The sequence below is a fragment of the Equus przewalskii genome, chromosome 13, assembly GCF_037783145.1.
Source record: "Equus przewalskii isolate Varuska chromosome 13, EquPr2, whole genome shotgun sequence".
Taxonomy (NCBI): domain Eukaryota; kingdom Metazoa; phylum Chordata; class Mammalia; order Perissodactyla; family Equidae; genus Equus; species Equus przewalskii.
This window is the reverse complement of record NC_091843.1, coordinates 86,335,947-86,357,239: the sequence shown is the minus strand read 5'-3', so window position 1 is coordinate 86,357,239 and position 21,293 is coordinate 86,335,947. Positions and strand designations below refer to the sequence as shown.

The 21,293-nt window shown below is 37.3% G+C and overlaps 1 protein-coding gene across 9 annotated transcripts in view; it reads right to left on the bottom strand.

Annotated features, from left to right (window-relative positions):
* Nucleotides 1-21,293, bottom strand: part of AP3B1 (adaptor related protein complex 3 subunit beta 1) — a 227,528-nt gene that overhangs the window by 58,055 nt on the left and 148,180 nt on the right. For 3 of the 9 annotated variants that reach the window (XM_008516552.2, XM_070571570.1, XM_070571569.1), the window contains exons 21-22: nt 14,810-14,882; nt 5,615-5,721 (exon numbers count right to left, since the gene is read on the bottom strand). In XM_008516552.2, the coding sequence (XP_008514774.1) occupies nt 5,615-5,721; nt 14,810-14,882 (180 nt within the window). Of the gene's footprint in view, nt 1-431; nt 3,693-5,066; nt 5,505-5,614; nt 5,722-14,809; nt 14,883-21,293 lie in introns of those variants that run through there. The other 6 variants (XR_011525709.1, XR_011525711.1, XR_011525710.1 and 3 more) reach the window with 4 other exon arrangements.

The window sequence follows — 21,293 nt, the reverse complement described above, 5'->3', positions numbered from 1 at the left end:
GTCAATAAAAATGAATCTTAGTCATTTGTATACATGCTTTCCCTTTCTATTAAAAATGATTGCTAAGCCAGTCCTGATGGCCTAGTGGTTAAAGTTCGGCGCTTTCTGCTTCAGCAGCCCAGGTTCATTTCCCAGTCACGGAACCACACCACCCATCTGTGAGTAGCCATGCTGTGGTGGCAGCTCACATAGAACTAGAAGGACTTATAACAACAACTATGTGCTGGGACTTTGCGGAGGAAAAAAAAAAAGAAGAAGATTGGCAACAGATGTTAGCTGAGGGCAAGCCTTTCCCAGCAAAAAAAAAAAAAAAAAGATTGCTTTTTGGTAACAGATATATTACACCTTGATTAGAGAAAGTCTAGAAAATAATGAAAAATATAAATCATTCAAAATCTCATCATTCAGAAAACCTCTATAATTTCAATGCATTTTCTTCTAATCTTTTATTTTCTCTATATTTAAGAACACAGTATGAATGTACAATTCTACAAAGTTGAGATAATATACACAATATTTTGTATTCCATTTTATCACTTCATATATTTTCTCATTTCATTAAAGTACTGAATAAAACCACATAAAGATTGTACAACATTCTTTAATTTGACTCTGCCATACTTTATGTAACCATTATTCTCCTATTACTAGACACTGAGGTTATAAACAACCATGCACATAAATTTTTGAATTTTTAATTATTTTGTTAGAAGAAAAATCTAGACATGAGATTACTGGGCCAAAGAGTATGTATATTTCAATGTCTATATAGAAGGCCAAATTACCATTCAGAATGATGTACCACTTTATACTTCCATCAGTGGAGCAGTGTATAATGCTTTCTTCTTGCATCCCTCACCAATAATGGATATTGGTTTTTGTAATTTCTGCCAGTGTCACAGGCAAAATGGTTCTTTAAATTTGCATTTATTCATTACTACCACTGAACATTATTCATGTATCTATTATCTATATTTCCTCTTTTATGAATGTTTTTATGGATCTTTTGTCCACTTTTAAAAATGTTTTATTGAAGTACAATATACATACAGAAAAATAAACATATCTTAAGTGCGAAGCTCAATGATTTTTTTCATAAACTGAACACATTCACATATCAGCATCTAGATCAAAACACAGAACATGATCAGCACCCCAGAAGCTGCCATTGTGTTCCCTTTCAATTACTAACTCTCCTAAGGCTAATCACCATTCTGACATCTAATATCATAAATTAATTTTGCCTGTTTTGTATCTTCCACCCATTTTTATAGTAATAATTTTATTGTTTCAAAAAGTCAATTAGTATTCATTATAAAACACTTAAACATTATAGAAAAGTACCAAAAAGAAAGCAACAAGTCATCCCCAAATCATATCACTTAGAGGAACTAATATTACCTGGGATTAACATCTCTGTAAACGTGCACGGATAGACAGACATACAGAGAAACAGACAAATTATCCCATAGATGGGATTATAATCTTACTTTAATTGAATTGAAGAAAAAGAAACTAAAATAAAACTAAAACAAAAAACAAATCTCCAAAACTTCAGATAAATGTTCTTTGAGCATATATAAACCAATTAGAAGTTTGAGTCTCATTAAAAAACAAAAACAAAAGCTGTTTCAGTTTTGCATTTATTGATTCATTTCCTACTATGAAGAAATGAAATGATTAAAAGGCATTTCCTCATCCTTTTCTCTCCTCACCTACTAGTTTTGGTTTCTTATATTTTTTTTATTTGTCACTTATCAATTCCATTGATATTGATTCTATTAGTTTGAATCATCCTTTAATTAGTTTCGAGAATAAGCAGTGTCCCCACCCTCTTTTCTTCTTTTTTTTTCCCCAGGAAGATTAGCCCTGAGCAAACTGATGCCAATCCTCTTCTTTTTGCTGAGGAAGACTGGCCTGAGCTCACATCTGTGCCCATCTTCCTCCACTTTATACGTGGGACGCCTACCACAGCATGGCTTGCCAAGCGGTGCCATGTCCGGACCTGGAACCTGAGAACCCCGGGCCGGTGGAGTGGAACGTGTGCACTTAACTGCTGCGCCACCAGGCCGGCCCCTCTTTTTTTCTTTCAAGAAGGACTGACAGTTATTTTCATGCTTAAGAATGTCTATGTGTAGCCATTTTTGTCTTTGGTGAGGAAGATTGCTGCTGAGCTAACATCTGTGCCAACTTCCTCTATTTCACATGTGGGTGCTGCTGCAGCGTGGCTTGGTGAGTGGCCCGTAGGTCTGCACTGGGGATCCAAACCTGTGAACGCCAGATCACCAAAGCAGAGTGTGAGAACTTAACCACTACACCACTGGGCTGGCCCCATCTGTAGCCTTTATAAAGAAAGATAACAATTTTCTTGGGTCATACTTTCCTTCCTTTACAAAGTTGTAATAATAATGTAATAAAAAATAATAACAGGAACTACTTTGTGCTTAATGTGTATCAGGTGTTGTTATAAGCATTTCATATAACAACCACCCTATGAGATAGGTAGCATTATCATCTTCATTTTACAGATGAAAAACTTCGAGGCACCCAGAGGTAAACTGACTTGCCCAAGGTCGCTGATTCTGCAAAGTGGCAGAGCTCTGCTTTGCACGCAGGCAGTCTGGCCGAAGAGCTGTACCTTTACCTGCTACCTATACTGCTCTGAAGGTTTGAGGCTGGCACATGACTGGAGGAAGGAACAGTAAAGGATGCTACTAGCTTTAAGGGGTGAAGGCCAGGAACGCTAGCTGCCCTGCAATGAACAGGGCAGATCCACACAATAGAGCTTACACCACATTCCTCACAACTTTCAAATGTCTTGGACATTCATGAGGCAAAAGCTTGTTTAAAATTACCTGATCCTACAACACTACATATAAGTACAAAGCATTTTTGGGGGCAAGGTTTTAATATACTCAATTTTCCAGGAGTGCAACTACCAGAAAAATTGTTCAATGTTTTGGAAAATTATGTTACTGATGGTAACACCACAACCCACAGCAGCTGAGCTGCTAATACAACACACTGTACGCGTCTGCATCCAGAGCTGCCACATCCACGGCGGCAGCACGTGAGTGCCAGCATCGCGTAACTGCTTCACCACGTTCCTAGTGCAGCCCCGGTCAAGCATTTACAGATCCATATAACTATTACTTTATTGTAAATTAATTTTATTTCTTCTTTCTATTCAATTTGGGCAACATGTTGATTTTAAAATTACAGATGTCCTCTTATCTCAGAATTTCATTTCAGGATCCAAAAGGCTCCTATATATGTTGAGGTCCCATACCATTATATGAGGGTGTAATTGTTGAGAGTTTTCCTTTGATTTTTCCTCCATGTCTTTAGTCCACTTCTTTCTAAATTCATACACATATGAGAAAACTTAGAATTTGGTTGATTCATTGTCTTTTTAAAGTACTGTTTTGAGGGCCGGAGGTAAGATCAGGAGCTGGGCCATTCTGCACCAGAATATTCAGGTTATTTCTATAGGTCCCACTTCCCAAAGTTCTACTTTTTCTTTGTGTCAAGTTCTACTCCCTTCCGTTGCCATTCTTTTCACTGCTCCTTCTTCGATCATTCTATTAGCTGTGGGGACGACCCTCAGCCGCACTGCGTGGCTGGCCTTTCTTTGCACACTCCTTGGATGGAGAGCTTTTGTTTCCCTTTGAAGAGATCATCCCAATATTTTCCTTAGTAGAAAAGGGTAAGTCTTTCAATTACTTTGTGATGAAAGAAAATTTGCTATAAGCTTTTCTAATCTCAACTGCATTCTTCTTATGCTAAGAAAGTATGAGAGTCTACCCAGGGCCCATTATCGCATATCATTAACACTTCCAAAAAGATTAGTTAATATTTACTGAGCGATGCCAATGTGCACGTCACTGTTCTAAGAGCTTTACATTTATTATCTCATTAATCTCACAACAATACTGTGAGACTCTATCTTCACAGGAAACCGAGGTGCAGGAAAGCTATTTACCAATTTGCCCAAGGTCACACAGCTAAGGTGGCAAAGCAGGGGTTTGCACCCTGGTCATCCGATATGAGAGTCCAAGTTATTTCTCAGTACCTGACTGCCTCCCGAGTTTTTAGGGGCCTCCTTTCCCCTCAAAGACTAACTGCTTCACTATAGATTTTTTGATTACCACTTTCTCTTTACAGCCTACCACAAATGCCCAATAAATATTTATTACTTAAATAAATGAAAGACTTAACTGCTTGTTTTCAGGGCTTTCCCTCATCTCTCTCAATACATCTTTTCCCCTTTTAGCAACAAGAAGGACAGACTAAAATCTCAAATACAGTTCTTACTCATTTCTGAGTAGTTAAGAGAGAAACATATTCTACAGCTTAAAAAAACATTATAAGCTTAACAATTTTCACCTACACTTTCTAAGTGAGCTGACCAAAGCTGAACAGAAACGCAGAGAGCTCTTGTGAGTATTTCACTGCATGGCCCTGATAGCACATGTGCTTTGAAGGGGGAATTTTTTGTAACAATCTACAGGAATTAGGTCCTCCACTTTCCCACTTCGGGCAGAAGCAGCTCTACGTTCCCCGGCAGCTCAGATCACCAATTCTGTACCCTGAAGTGCCCAGCCAGCCCTGGGAAGCGTTGTTACGCCAGATCCATTCAAGCTACCTGTGCTCCCATCAGAACTTGCTGTTCTGCCTCTTAGTTTGTCAGATTTCTGACAACAAATTAACAGGAGGTCAAGCATATCAAGAAATTATACATCCTAGGCAGCATGCTTGATTTAGAGTGAAAGGTTAGTGGATCCAACGTGCTAACACTGAAAAAATTATTGCAGCTTCAGCTACTATGACAGGCTGATGGTTTGGCACTGTTTTTAGATACGCAAGCCTCTTGCCTCACTTCAGTCACACCCTATAAATAACATTAAAGAATTTTCTTAGAGACACCAAGGCATATAAATAAATGTATGAAGATAATGCAAAGAGAAAAACAATCCTGAGTTTTTAAATGAAAACAGGTCTTTTTAGTAGCCTATGGTAAATGAACCACGTGGTAGGAATAGAAGGATTATGACAATGAAAGTCCGTTAATGTAGACAACAATTCTTTATGGTAGAATTTATGTTATATGTTGGAGACATACAACAGTACCAGACAAAAATGTACACATGATAATTAAATGTGGCTAACATGCAGAAGTAAATTGAGAGGAAACATGCAGAAGTAAATTGAGAGGATAATCGTTTGGGTGGAGCAAATGAAAAAAATATTTACAAAATTAAAAGGTCAGATCTGAATTGGACTTGTTAGAGGAGAAACTGTGCAACACTAAGAATCTTCTTCACGGCCGGACTGTGGCTGAGTGGTTAAGTTTGCACGCTCCGCTTTGGCAGCTCAGGGTTTTGCCAGTTTGAATCCTGGGTGTGGACATGCCACCACTCATCAGGCTATGCTGAGGCGGCATCCCATATGCCACAATTAGAGGGACCCACAACTAAAAAGATACACAACTATGTACGGAGGGGCTTTGGGAGAAAAAGGAAAAAAAAAAAACCTTCAATTATTTGCATTTTAATAAAAAAGATGCAATGGCATCATTTGAAAACTGAGCTAATATATTTTGAAAATTACTTACACTGATGACTGATGAAGAAGTTGACAAGTTTAAACCTTCAAGATCAGCTATCAAGCTTGGAGAAAGAGCTGGTGTGGGAAGTGCAACTGGAGTGGATACTGGGTTAACTGTAAGAAAGGGCCCAAATTAGCAAATATGCATGAAATTTAATTTATATTATGAAAAGCAACATTTTTATTTTGTTAGTAAATCTAATTAAATTACTTTGATTAATAAATCTATGACAATTCTATTTAACATCTTGATTTAGTCAGGTTATTATCAAGTCTTGGCAGTTATTAGTCTTAGCTTTCAAAACATAATGCCAAATCCTATAACAAAATAAGGATATAAATGTCTTGAGTAATAGTTTTTGAAAATTTTTATCACATAACATTATCACAAACATTCATCAACCGGTAACTTCACAAAAACAAAAAGCTAAAGGGACAGGTTTTTCAGACTAATATGAAGAATAACAATGGCTTTCAAGAGAGTTTTCCAGTTGAGCCGGAAGACTTACAAGGGTGTTTAGATCCTTTCTCTATCTGATTCTCCACTGCACTAATTACAGGGTCCCAAGCTGCCTACTTCCCTTTTAATTATACTCTGTCAGCAAAAACTATGTGCTAGACAGAAATGTTTAACTGATTCTAAAACTCCTATATACTTGAGATCAGACACCTGAAAATGTGACAACTTCTTTTAAAAATGCAAATCTGATGTCACTATCCTGCTTAAGACTCTTTAAAGGCTCACAACTGCCTACAAGAAGAGCCCAACTCTTTAATTAAGTGTGCAAGGTCCTCCATGACGTAGCTCAGCGTTGCCCAACAGAACTTTGTGTGATGATGGAAATGTTCTATAGCTGTGCTCTCCAACATGGTGGCCACTAGTACCCACACCTACTGTGCTCTTGAAATATGGCTCATATGACTAAAGAACGGCATTTTTAATTTTAACTAACGTAAACTTAAGTAGCTATGTGTGGCCAGTGCCACCATATTGGGCAGCACAGGTCTAGCTTATCTTCAATTTCATCAGCCACTCCTATGTTCCAGCTCTACTAAATAATAGTTCCCAAGATCTTGTTTCCTATCTTTGAGTCTTTTATGTTCTATTCCCTTTGCCTAGACAGACTTCTCTGCCTTGCTCTCCATTACGATGCCACTTACAGGGAAAGCACACCCTGACTCACCTACACCCAGTTTCGACGCGCCCCCTTTGCTCCAGACACACTTGCACATGCTTCTGTAAGGGCACTTCGCTCACAACACAAAACTCGTGTCTTTACATGTTTTTATTTCTACTAGTCTGTGTGAGTGGACTTTAATGTATGAATTTTTAGGGCTTAGTAATTGCTCAGCTGTTTGTTGAATGAGATAAATTAAAACGTGGAAAAAGTTTTAGCTTCCAACAAATTCTCATTCCAAAATAGCACTATAAAGGTAGTCACATTTACTCAATTTGACATCACTTTTCAAAGCATCTTTTTCTCATTTTAGTCTTACAACATCCCATAAATTAGGCAGAACAAATATTAATTCATAAAGTTAGCAATAAATATTTCTTGAACAAGAGAGCAAGGGAGAGACAAAGAAGTTCAAGATAAGGTCCCTGTCTTCAAGTAACTTACAACCTAACTGAAAACAAAAGATACACACGCTTGAAGAGGAAAAAAGCAAAAATACAGTCCACAAATGATAGTGCCAAAAGAAGAAAAGTTTCAAAGGAAATCTTAAATAAAATCTCAACAGATCCAACAGAAGAAGCAGAGTGGAGACGGGCGGAGGAGGGATGGAGCCCCCTTCAGTGTGCCTGAGCACTGCTTCAACCCTCAGGCTTCCCCAGACCTATGTCAAAAAACACTGTACCAAGTGCCATAGGGAGTTGGAAAAAAACGATCAGTGGGGATACAGACACAGAATGCTGTTAGGTATTGTGGTACCTAATCCCTGAGCAAGAGAAGCCTTCGTGAATAGGAGGGAATGAAGCCAGGTTTTAAGTACGGGGAGGATCTGCCTAGGAGGGAAGGAACAAGCAGCTGGTTAATGACTGGATGAGAAAATGTAAAGAAAGGCCAAGAGGTGGGACACTGGAAAGCTGAGGGGGTTGGATTAATCCTATACATCAAAGGGAACTGTTAAAAATCTACCCAAAAAAGCAATGAGATGATATATGGTACTGCAGGATGACTGAGCAGATCGGAGTATACGGAACAGCCTGAAGAAGGGGCAGTGGGGTGGGCAGTGAGGAAGAATTTACGATAGTTCAGGCGTGATGTGAAAAGGGCTGAAGTAAGATAACGGCAGTGAGAAGGCAGAAAGGGCATCTTTATTTAATTTTAATCTTTAAAACATTAATGTTTTAATGTATTAAAAACATTGTCAACTGAGGCACGGGGAGATTAAGCCTGCCAAGGTCATAAAACAAGTGAATGGCAGAACCACTGTAGGACTAGAACCTGGTCCTTTTAACTTGCATCGAAATATGTGGCCTTTCCATGCAACAGCTAACTTTTCTGGTGGGTTCTAAATCCATGTTTGTCCATTCGTTTGTCCATCCACCCATCCAAAATATTAGACACCCACATTAGGAATAAAAATTGAGTAAGAAATAGCCTCTGATTTCAACTATGGCTTGGCTAAAGACAGAGAGGAAAAGGACATCAAAAGACAAGAGAGGAAAATTCACACCACAGGCAAATCTGACTCTTAAAAAGACAAAGACAGGCTTTTAATGTCATTTCAGAAGAGAGAGGCTCTGTTATTACAGAAATGATTACTCATCTGTTTACAGGTCTGGCAAGATGAAAGCCAGCACTGAAAGTTTACCCTAAATTGGATTCTGAGGCCAGTTGACTATGCTGAAGGATTTAAGTAACGTGCAGGAAACAAAATGACTCTACGTAGTTTAAAAAAAATAATAAGATGGCACACAAATTAAAATGAGATACCATTCCCACCTATCAAATTGGCAAACACAATTTTTAGATACAAAATTCAGCATAAGCAAGGGTACAAAGAATCCAGCAGTCTCATACTAATCCTGTGTAAGTTGGTATAAGCTTTGCGGAAGGCAATTTTAGACAAGGGAATTCTTCAAAGCCTTTGTCCTGGAAAATCTACTCCTGGAAATTTATCTTAAGGAAACAGTCATGGAGATAATGTAATAATATACTTATGATGACGCGTAGTGCTTCACTGATTATGACAGCAAAAAAATGGAAACAAGTTAAATTTCCAGCAACAGTAAACCTGTTAAATGGAATTTATTACAACAATATAAAGGATACACGCAGTCATTAAAACTGAAGTTGTGAAAGAATATGTATGGCAATGGCATGGAAAGGAACGTGTACGACGAAAAGAGAAAGAAGCAAAGGATAAAACAGGACCTCATTTTGATCCAATTGTGGGAGGAGATTTACATATGAAAAGAACCTGAACTGATATGTTACAATGTGAATCCAGGGTATTTGGATTCAAATCCACTTTATTTTCTTCTTTTTATTTTAAAAACTTTGTATAGAACACTTTTTTCCTTATTAAAGTATATTTAATAAAATAACTATACAGTTATTCTTCTGATCAAAATTTTGCTGTAAAATTGTTAATATATAATGGTTTAATAGGAAGTTATTTAAAACTTGTTCAATGCACTGCACTGCTGCTGCATCGGCATTATCACCCTCTCCAGCACAGCTCACCTTTACATAACGCTCATCACGTGCCAAGCAGTTTCAAGCGCTTCTGCGTTGATCAATTCATTTAGTCCTCTTAATATTCATAAAAAGTATTACTATTATCTCAGTTTTATAGGTAAAGTAACTAAGCAAAGAGAGATTAAGTAACTTGCTCAAGGTAACACAGCTAGTAAGTAACAGAACTAGAATTCAGACTGAGACAGCCCAGCTCCTCCACTGTACCCGTGGCCACTCCACTCTACTGCCTCCACGACAATTTATTCAACGGTATGATATCACAGCTCATAAGGCTTATCTGAAGCATGAATACTGCTGGCTGATAAAAGGACAGTTAGTTGTACTAATAGTGTAATTACATAGGTTTACATTTCCTCTAAGAGAACAACAATGATTATGCTGCTTTATGATCATCCTTTTTTTTTCGTTTTTGAGGAAAATTGGCCCTGAGCTAACTGCTGCCAATCCTCCTCTTTTTGCTGAGGAAGACTGGCCCTGAGCTAACATCAGTGCCCATCTTCCTCTACTTTCTATGTGGGACGCCTACCACAGCATGGCTTGCCAAGCAGTGCCATGTCCGCACCGAGGATTCGAACCAGTGAACCCCAGGCCGCTGAAGCGGAATGTGTGAACTTAACCGCTGAGCCATCGTGTCAGCCCCATATGATCACCCTATTAAGATCATATGGTATACTAAAAGACATTTTAATTTCCAGAAATATAAAATATGTCCGGAAAAAAGAATGCATATTGCTACTCTAAGCCTAGTCTATTATTAGACCATATATTATCCCAGCATAAATATTTTCTTTTCTTTTTTTTAAAGATTGGCACCTGAGCTAACATCTGTTGCTAATCTTTTTTTTTCCCTGCTTTTTCTCCCCAAAGCTCCCCAGTACGTTTTAGTTGTGGCATGTGGGACGCCTCCTCAGCATGGCCTGGAGAGCGGTGCCATGTCCGCGCCCAGGATCTGAACTGGCGAAACCCCGGGCCGCCAGGGTGGAGCACACGAACTTAACCACTCGGCCATGGGGCCGGTCCCCTTAGCATAAATATTTTCTAACTATTATCACCTGACCCCATGAAATACGGTCATACAATTTCATAATCTAAGGGAACTGCGGAAACTTTTCACACATTTTTTTTCTCATTTTACAAATGAATAAAATAAGACCCAAAGAAATTAACTCGTTTAATTGATTAAAGGCCATACCAGGACTAGTGACTGTGCTTCTGATAACATCCCCTCAACAGACGCAACTAGGCGACCCAAATCACTTTTACAGACTCACAGGACTACTGTGTAGCAGAGCCGGCTGACTGCCAGTGTCGCTAGCTGGACTGCTTCCTTAGCGAGGGCCCACGACTATGCCGGGTAGTAGCAGCTGTTTTCTCCTCCATGCCTTTACTGCTTCACTCTCTTCTCCTGCCTCCCACTGCTTTGCTGATTCTCACTCATCCTCAGCTCAGGCGTGACAGCCTGACACTGCTGGGTGGATTAGGCACCCCAACACCTAACAGCCTCTGTGCATATCTCTTTCTCATTTCATTTATAATGCGGCAATCTAATTGCCAATTTATATGTTTCTTCCACCACACTGAGAGTTCCTTGGATAGGGACAATGCTGTATCCATTTAGGATCTCTAGCATGTAGCAGATTACTCAGATCATAGTGAGTGTTCCACAAATGTTTTCTGAATGAAGACAGAGAGAAATTCAGCATGCAGTTTTCCTGGTATGCAGCGTGTACTGAACCAATAACCTCTGTGGATTACCATGTGCCTCTTAGATAAAACATAAGGATGTGTCTTCCTTCAAAATTAATCTAACTCTCACAGCTGAGAACTCAAGCCACTGGAGAGTGACTTTTTAGTTTTTGATCAACAAACTGCTTGCCATGGACACGGGAGAACCATTGTAGGCTAATGAGCAGCACATGATGAAGTCAGTATTTTAAAAACCATTATCATCAATGCTTTTCTCCCATAACACTCCACCTGCTTTATCTCTAAGCTCAGATCATACTTCTTCCAAAAGGTTTCTGCAGCTTCTTAACTGGTTTTTGCCTTCCCTTTATTTTTCCTCCATACTTTACACCTTTATTACTAGATGTCTTACACAATACTTGTTCAGGTGTCTATGTCCCAGACTAGATTTGTCTCTGGAAGAGAATGATTAAATTAGCTCTATCTGCTCTAGCACCCAGCACAGTACCTTGCACTTAGCAGATAATCTACAAACACCTGCCGAATAGACTTAGAGTTTCAAGCGTTATTTCTGACAAATGCAGGACTATAAAAGCTTTTTTAAAAGACAGTTCTTGGATATTAAAACAAATATATCCTATGTTGAGTTAAGATAAATGCAAATTGGGATGAAATTTCCCATAAAATTAAAAAAAAAATCCTCCATTTAAATTCTTAAAACTTAATATTTAAGAAAACTTTTGTTTCTACATGTAAAAACATGCTTTTAAAAAGAATCAAACAATAAAAATTAAAACATTTTACAGGTTTCTCTTTTTTCCTTAGCTGCCAGGAAATACAGAGTCAAATATAAGGAGAAAATATAATTAGTGCACTTCAGTACCTCATAACATTTACTCAATTTCTTTTTAAATGTGCTTGATTGCTATTCTTTTACAATTTTAAACCTTTTAAATTCTTAATTGTAAAATTTACATATACATGTAAAATATTCATTGTGACAGAAAGACATAAAATATAAAATAAAAGTCTTTTCCTCTCCTCTGTTACTAGTTTAGTCCTACATCCCAAAGGGGCTGGAGCCAGGCACTGTTAACAGTTTCTTCCGCAGCCTCCCAGAAACAGACGATGTATAATCATGTTTGTGTTTGGTGCAGGATATAATTCCTCTTTTACTCCTTTTTTACACAAGTGGAATCGTGTTTTATATGTACTTTTTTTTTTACTTACAATATTTTGGATACATACTTACATAATCAGCACACAAAGATTTGCTTCCTTTTTGTCAACAATTGTATTACTATATTGGTAGACATTTTGTTTGTTTTCAGGATTTTGCTATAATAAATAAGGCTACAGTGAAATTTCTATACACACTCATGTGTCACATCATGACATTTCGGCCAACAAGGGACCGCATATATGACGGGGGTCCCGTAGAGCCTAGTACCACATAGCCTAGATGTGTAATAGGTTATACCATCTAGGTTTGTGTCTGTACCGTAGGGGAGGAAGAAATTTTCCTCTACCCTTCTGGGTTCTTCTGGCTGCTCTAAGAATTAAATTGACATGAAGCAGATTAACGGAAGAAAAACAAAAGTTTAGTAACGTATACTTAAGAGAAACCCAGGAAAACCAAGCTGATCAAAAGAGCCAAAGCCCTCACCTTAAATACTGTCCTCAGCTAAAGACAAAAGATGATGTTGGGGGCAGGGAGAGTCAGGGACTTCAAAGGGAATGAACGCAGTTCATAGGTAGGTGAAAAGGAGCAAACATTTGGAAAACAAGTGTTTGGCCACAGAAACAGAAGAACACAGACGAGAGCCCACAAACAGGCTCGTCTCGGTTCCTCCCTGTCTACCACCTAGTTCCCGTGATGCTAAGGTGATGGCTCACTTCCTGAGACAGGGTTTTTTATCTGAATTCTTTTAGGCAGTTAAGGCGGAGGCAACAAGAGAAACTTTCTGAGTCTTTTGTTTCTTAAAAATAATCAGCCTAAAATAATCCTCATGCTAAAGAGACACATTTTGGGGTGGCAAATTTTGTTCCCCTTCAATACACTCTGTGATGTTTGCACAATGAAGAGATCACCTAACAATGCATTTCTCAGAACACATCCCTGTTGCTGGGCGATGCATGACTGTACGCCTATGCGTTGTCTTATTAATTCAACAAATATTTACTGGGTGCCCACTATCTACCAGGTGCACTTCTATGTACTAAGAATAGCAGTGAGCAAGACAGACAAGGATCCTTCTCTTATGGAACTCAATATCTTTGTTGGGTGAGACAGATAATAAACAAATAATAAACATATTTAAAATAATTTCAGATGGTGAAAAATGACAAGAAGACAATCAAGAGTCATTAGTGCAGGTGTGTAAGTGAAGGTGACTTCTGAGCTGGGATTTGAATGATAAGCAGCAGCTTGCCATCAGAAGATCTGCAAGAAGCGTTCGTAGTGTTCTTAGAAGTGTTCTTAGAAGAGAACATCAGAACAAAGACCCTTGGCAAGAACGAGCCTGGTCCATATCAGAAATGCAAAGGAGCAGAGTAGATAAGAGGTACGCAGAAGTCAGATCATCTAAGGTCTTAGATACCTAGGAATGGGGATCTCAACTGTAAAATTAAGCCATTAAATTAAAAAGTCTTATCTCAAACAAGGATGGAATTAGATCTCATTTTGCTAGTTTATCTGTAGGATAAATTCCTAGAAAAGAATTGCTAGGTCAAAAGGTATGTGCAATTTAAGTTTTGACATATATTGCTAAAATGACTCTAAAAAGCTACACCTATTTATATTCCTATCATAGGGTACCTGTTTCTCCAAACCTTAGCAATACTGGATGTTGCTTTAAAATTTTTGCCAATAGCTGAAAAATGATGTAAACTTTCAAATCTTTGCCAATAGGTGAAAAATTATTCAAATTTGGCTTCAACTTAATTTTTAATATTATCTCTATATTAAGTATTTCTCTGTTATACATTTTAATTTCTGCATATTAAGAATTTGCCACAACTACTGAAGATAGGCCAGCTAAGGAAGAGGAATAGAACGGCTCTACGACAGAATGAGACAACCTACAAATATCACTCATCTCTAGCATGGAAAAATTACACTGAACAATGACAGCAGTTTAATATTCACGAAATCTCACTTGTTGCCACTCTTCTTCTAGGGCAAAACCCACCTACTAACAAAGTTAGTTCCTCTCTCTCTCTCACAGAGCGGGAGGATTTAAGGGGAGATGATGAATATACACCTCTGCACACTTGGGCAAGTATATTTGTAGGATTCCAAGTTCTTAGAAGTAGAGTTGCTGGGACAAGGATTTTTTGCAGTTAAAATATTGATAGGTACAGCCACACTGGCCTCCAAAGCCTGGTACCCATTTCTGCTGCCACCAAAAATGCGGCAGGTGGACGATGGTCTGTCCACTGTATCTCCAGTCACTCTTCTCAGGTTAGAGGTCTCAGTCCCCACAACCAACATTTAACAAAGTACAAGTTGTGAGATATGGATGATTCTTTACTGAAACAAGTATGAATTAGTAACGCAAGCTCTTAAAATAAATTGGTGCACTTTTGTTTGACCAATTAGATTTATTCAGGTGAAACAAAACTGATACACTGAACAGATGAAAGATAATGATGCCAACAGAACTGACTTCTAAAATTTTCTTGCCTTACTCGTCTATAAATCTTTCATAATAGACGCTATGTTTTGAAGCATAAATGAAAAGTACTATAAAAATAAAAACTAACCTACTAAACACGGAACAAGAACACTTGCATCCAGTACTCACAGTCATCCAGATCTAGAAGGGAAGCATCCGTAGCAAGACGATTTCTATCTTGCTTTGCTTTTTTTTCTTTCTCCTATAAAATAAGAAATACTTCATTTATTGCATGTTCTATTTAAAAAAATCTATGAAGTAGTCCTTAATGTTTTAAAAGTTTCTCCTCCGCTTAGTCTTCTAAGAAAAAAAAAAATCAAATTAAGTTTCTGTAGGGTTACACAAAATTTTTTTTGAGTCAAAATTTTTATTTCCATTAGCATCCAGCATTTCTTCTCCACCTTGCAAACTGTTAGCTGTTCTTAAATATTTGTGTTTAAAAATTATAAAGGCCCTTCAGAAGAAAATTTAAAGGTAAATAATTATTTTAGAATCTGACAACTTTTGCTAACATAAAAATGTAACATGACTCTTTGGCAGAAAGTTTACAAGCATTCTTGAAAATAATTTTAAACATGTTTAAGAAAAAGAAATGCACAAATACATGCTCAGCTCCAAAGCTTTGCCAGGCTGTGCAGACTAGCCTTTCCAAAAGGTCATTTGTGACAGGCACTGTACTGGGTACTTCGTCTTACAACACTGGGCTGCATCAGACTTCCGTTGCCAAAGGCATTCATTAAAATCTACAAAGGACACTTTCAGGCTCTTCTTCTTTAGGGTTGAAAGGAATTCATTTACTTTCTTTCCTGTTTTCCTTTGGGGAGAATAAGTATTTCAAATATATCTACATATAACTAGGGCTTCCTCCACCTCAGATTCGCTTATTCAGTCTACGATATTTTTGAAACACGGGTAACGATGGACTAGAAAACAGTGTCTCTAAGCCTGAGGTGTTCATAGTTTGGTTAGATTCAGAAAAGATGCATAATCTTAAAAAAAAAAAAAGATAAATGCAGCAGTAACATTACAAAGAATTAAAGAATGACAAAGATTAAGGTGTTAAATGGATGTATTTGGGTCAAGTTACTTGTCTTTATAATCTATACTTTATATTAAATCTGCCCAAATTAAAAGTCAAAATTTAAGTTTTTGCTAAAATGTTTTTGTTCGTTTATTCAATCATTTGTTCATTCAAGATACATGTATATAATTTATTTACTTATTTATTTAATTTTTTTTTTTGAGGAAGATTAGCCCTGAGCTAACATCTGCCACCAATCCTCCTCTTTTTGCTGAGGAAGACTGGTCCTGGGCTAACATCCGTGCCCATCTTCCTCTACTTTATATGTGGGATGCCTACCACAGCATGGCTTGCCAAGCGGTGCCATGTCCACACCCGGGATCCGAACCGGCAAACCCCGGGCTGCCAAAGTGGAATGTGCGCACTTAACCGCTGCACCACCGGGCTCGCCCCCGACATGTATATAATTTAAAACGTATCAGACTCTGTGCCAAGCAATGGAAGTAATACAGCAAAAGAGACATCGTCCCTGCCTTCAGATAACTTACCATCTACCAAAGGAATTTATAGCTCATTATTAATGTGAACTATTACAAACATCTTTGAAGGAGTCATCTGACCACGGAAAGGCATCACTAAAGCCACAGGTACCTTCCCATCATTTACAGCTCATGCCAGGTTAGCGCTCTTACAGCAGTGCACATACATGAGCAAGAGCAAAGCATTAACTTATATGTTAGGTAAATTTTTAAAAATGATTTTAAGTTCTGCTTGTTTTTTCCCTTATGCCAACACTCAGAAATATTATTTCAAGGACCATACAATAACACACATTAAAATGCTAACTAAAAACATCAACACTGATTTTCTTTCTCAAAATAATTACTCCTGCCACTAACAACTCCAAATCATCTAGAAGGGTTTTAATTTTCATCTGTTATTTAAAAACAAAACAAACAATGTCAGCTCTTCTCTCCTCTCTCCCCTCAAATGAATCACAATTTCTAGGACTGGGAAAAAATAGAAGAAATGTTAGTTTTGAAGCTGAAATGTAAAAGTTGCAAGTAACAAAAATAGATTCAGAATGAAAATGCCATGTCAACTAGAATATCATTCCTGTGAAGAAAGAACAAGTAACAAAAAGAGCTTATCACCATGTGACTTATCAAAATGCCATGCTGGGCACAACGGGCGTAGCTTCCTCTAAGCTACAAGGGCGCATGACTGTCTTTACGGAAGTGCAACCTCCCCGCCTGAAAAATCAGACACCTATCAAATCAAGATAGAGTCAAAGCTGGAGGCAAGTCTATACCTTACTGTCTACTTCACAGCTGAGAGTGTGTAACAATGTGTATTAAATACACATCAGGTCACATACAACACAGGACAGAGCTGCATGTGAAATTGGCATAATCTGTTATTAGAAGCCTAAAACAGAAAGAAAAAGGCTCTCAAAAAACCAGAATTTCATTGACTTTCTGAAAACAGCAAATAACCAGTGACTGAAATACAACATTAGCAATAGATAATGGTCATTTCTACCAAATTGAAAAAGCCTTGCATTCCAAATCAAGGCTATAAAAAGCTTCATGATGTCTTTGGCATTCTTCTCTTATATTATATTTCATTTTTCATTTTAAAAAATCCATAGTAAGTTCAAAACATTTTCATACTTAAAAGATCTACTATAAAAATAAAAATCTGAATTCTAAACAAAGAAGTTAAGAGAGCTATTCCATCAAACATTTCTCCATTTGCAATTCATCTTGGTAATAGAGACAGAACCTGGGTAAATGCATATAGGACTGGAGGCAGGAGATTTTTCTTGCTCAATGCATAATTCATGTGCTCCGCCTGCAAAGTGTGTAAAATGAGAATTTCACACCGCAGCATGAGCCATGGAGCTGCAGAGAAAAGGCAGATGAAATCATATTTTACTGTGTGAATTTTATTTCTTACCCTCCCAATATTTATACGAAACCATCATTGACAAACCAAACACATTGACAGATCACCCACTGTTTCCATTGTGTTAGTACTTGAGAAGAGATCAGGCAGAAAGATAGACAATTTGTTTTTGTATATTTTTTTAAATAGAGGATTAGGTTTTTAACAGCTGAGTGACTGTATTAGACTTTTATAAGGACAACAGTGACTGATCTTAAAATCTCACTACAAAAATACCTAGTTATCAATTCATCATCCTCAAATCTCCATTTTGTTTCTAGGGTATTCGATTATACACCTCAATACATCAACATTTTCAAAATGAAATACAAAGTCACAGGGTTAAGAAACTGATTTCTACTTAATATACTTCATTTCAAATAATAAATAAAAGATCCTGGAAATACATATTAAGCTCCAAATAATACAAACAAAAATATTTAATAATAAATCTGTAAAGATTTTTTAAATGTATTATGCACGTTCATTTTCATGCTGATTAAAAAAAAAAGCAAGTAGGAAAAAAGATCTGTCACGACAAGAACCAAATATGCTTCCTAGGAGGAAACCATTGCAAAGAGGTTTGGAAACTGAAAAGCATAAAACAGAATAAGCGGTATGTAAAGTTTGTCAAACCCATACTGTGCTTTGAAATCAACAAAAATTCAAGGCTAATTCTATCCTCACAGGGCAAGATATTTACATGAAATATTTTCAATTAGAACTACCAACCAAGGACAATTTAATGACTCTCTTGCCTTCAAGTTATCTAACAAATTTGATTTTAAAAAATCTAAGGCTCACACTTATACTATGCTTTAAAACAAAAGTACATTGCCAGTAAATTAAGACTTCCTTATAAGTTAAAAGGACGTCTAAACTGTTAAACAAATCTTCCCTATTGGATTACACCTACTTCAATAAGAAAGCTTGCTTAACGGCATTCACCTTGATTTAAAGATCTCAATTGAAGTGAAATGATATTTCCATTCTGGAGAACTTAAAATATGAACTAAATTGGGAAAGACATAAATTGAAAGAGGCAAGGCTTTGAATTGTCAGAGTAAAAAGCAATATTCTACAATATTCACAGAAGTTATGTAATTGTAACATATATAAACACCGATAAAACACAAGTAAAACTTGTTTCCTATTTCTTCAATAAGGAAATATTTCCTTCTACTGTTGGAGTTGGAAAATAATTCCTTTTACTCCTATCCATGATCTATTTCATACCATATGACAAATTTACTTTATCTCCAAGAATCTTTCACAAGGTAGATATTTTATTAAGGCAAATATTAACATTTACTGATATCTGGACACTAGTCACAGTACCAGTGACAGGTCCATAGAGCACTTAAGAGATTTAATTAGTTTTTTGCACCTCTCAAAAAGGGATCAGCAAAGTTTTATGAGATCCCTATAACCTGTGATGAAGGTAACTCACAAAAGCATTTCGAACACTGCTACGTACACATGGATCCATGCATACACTGCTACGTATACTTACTTTCACAGCCAGCAGACACATTAATCTTTATTTTGATTCAAATATGAAAATGTTCTTAATAGTAAATGTTAAGTGCAAGTATGTTAAATATATCTATTTCCGGGGCCAGCTTGGTGGTGCAGCGGTTAAGTTTGCACATTCTGCTTTGGTGGCCTGGGGTTCGCCGGTTTGGATCCCGGGTGTGGACATGGCACCACTTGGCAAGCCATGCTGTGGCAGGCGTCCCACATATAAAGTAGAGAAAGATGGGCACGGATATTAGCTCAGGGCTAGTCTTCCTCAGCAAAAAGAGGAGGATTGGCAGCAGATGTTAGCTCAGGGCTAATCTTCCTCAACAAAAAAACCTATATATATATATATTTATTTCCCATTGACATATTATTATGCTTTATACAGTTTACATAATTAAAATGTTGTTAATATTTACAAGGCAAATATATAAAAGTTATTCACAATAAATTATAATCATGATTTTAAATCTTTATCATTTAAACCATAGATTATCTCAATCTTCAGCAGTTGGTGCATAGACACGAAAGATATCATCAGAACTCCTGTATCACAGTTAAAGTGTGAACAGGGGACTAACAACGTGCCAGAGGAGATAATTATAGTATATAGGAGCATCTACTATACTGGCTACTTATAAAACACTGAAGCCGAGGTTCAAAAAGGGGAAAAAAAGCCCTGGCAACTTTTTAAAAAACATTATTTTAAATAGAATTGTCACCATCTGTTCAACACATAATTTTAACTACAAACAGAATATAACTTAATTATATCAGCAAAAAATAGGATAAAGTGATATAAATGTGAATCTCTTCCTGATACAATGTGGTCTACGTTACTGATTTCTCTTTCCACTCTTCTGTGTGGAAAAAATAGTTTCCCTTTACACTATGTAAAGTCTGTGAAAGCACTTAAAATATGGAACTATAAGAAATTTTGTTATAGATATTATTTGGGGCAAAGAATTATTTCATAAAAAGGATTAGACAAATTAAAATATTTCTCTATTTAATACATTTCAGAAAAGAACACTCACAAAGAAAAATATGCTTGTCCATCAACATATCTGTAACTGAAGAACAAGATAATTTTCTTTGGTTATTATTGACAATATCTGATCTCAAATGAGGACATCTCCCAATCAATAATACAATCAAACAAATATGACAACAGAATGTATGACTATAGCTTTGTGTCTTATGGATACGCTGGGGCATGGTGTTGAACGACAAATACTCCAGGAACATAAACAATTCACCACTGGTTCTCACTCTTTTGACTGTCCCTACACCATTCACATGAGTAATACCCTCTCATCCGTACCATTTTTCATTCCATGCAGTCATTCTCAACTAGAAGAAGTGGAGGGACCACCTTCTGATATAAGGCCACTTTCTCCTTAGCTTGCATTTTCTGTAATCAGAGAAATGATGCAAAAACAAAGGCATGGAAATGGGAACGCATTCAGCATGTTAAGAGAACCATAAACAGTCCACTGGGGTTAGAACATAGGGAACCAGAAAGGGGTTAAGACTGCAAAGATAGGTTTGGCCATGCCTGCCTGAGGAGTCTACTGAACTCAAGTGGCCATATCATTATAGGTAACCTGAACATTAATCTGGCAGATGTATAGAGGTACTGGGCTTAGAGAAGCGTCTGAGGATAACCAAAGGCAATGGTCTGTGAGTGAGGTAATAAGAGCTGATCTAGAACGGTGGTGGTAGGAAAAGAAACAGATATGAGAAATAATACACAGAACATGCACTGTGTAAATGTACAGGATGAGGGAGGAGAAAAAGACGATTGTGGGGCTACAGATGTGGGAGAGGAGAAAGAACGCTGGTACCCAATGGTAGAGCATGTCTTCTTCCGGCTCTCTTAGGTTTGGGAAACCAGTCGCCCCTGCGAGGTCTAAGAACTTGGTCTGAATTTGGGAAAAGCACTTAGAGCTGTTATAGGGATTTGGAGATGTAGTTATGGAAGTAACTCACATAAAGGGTTTAGCTGAAGCTAGAGGAACGAATGAGTCTCACGGCAGGAAAAACAGAGCAAAAAGGGAGGACTGAAAATAAATTAATTCACATCAGTTAATATTTTTGAAAAAATAATGTGTACTAAGCACT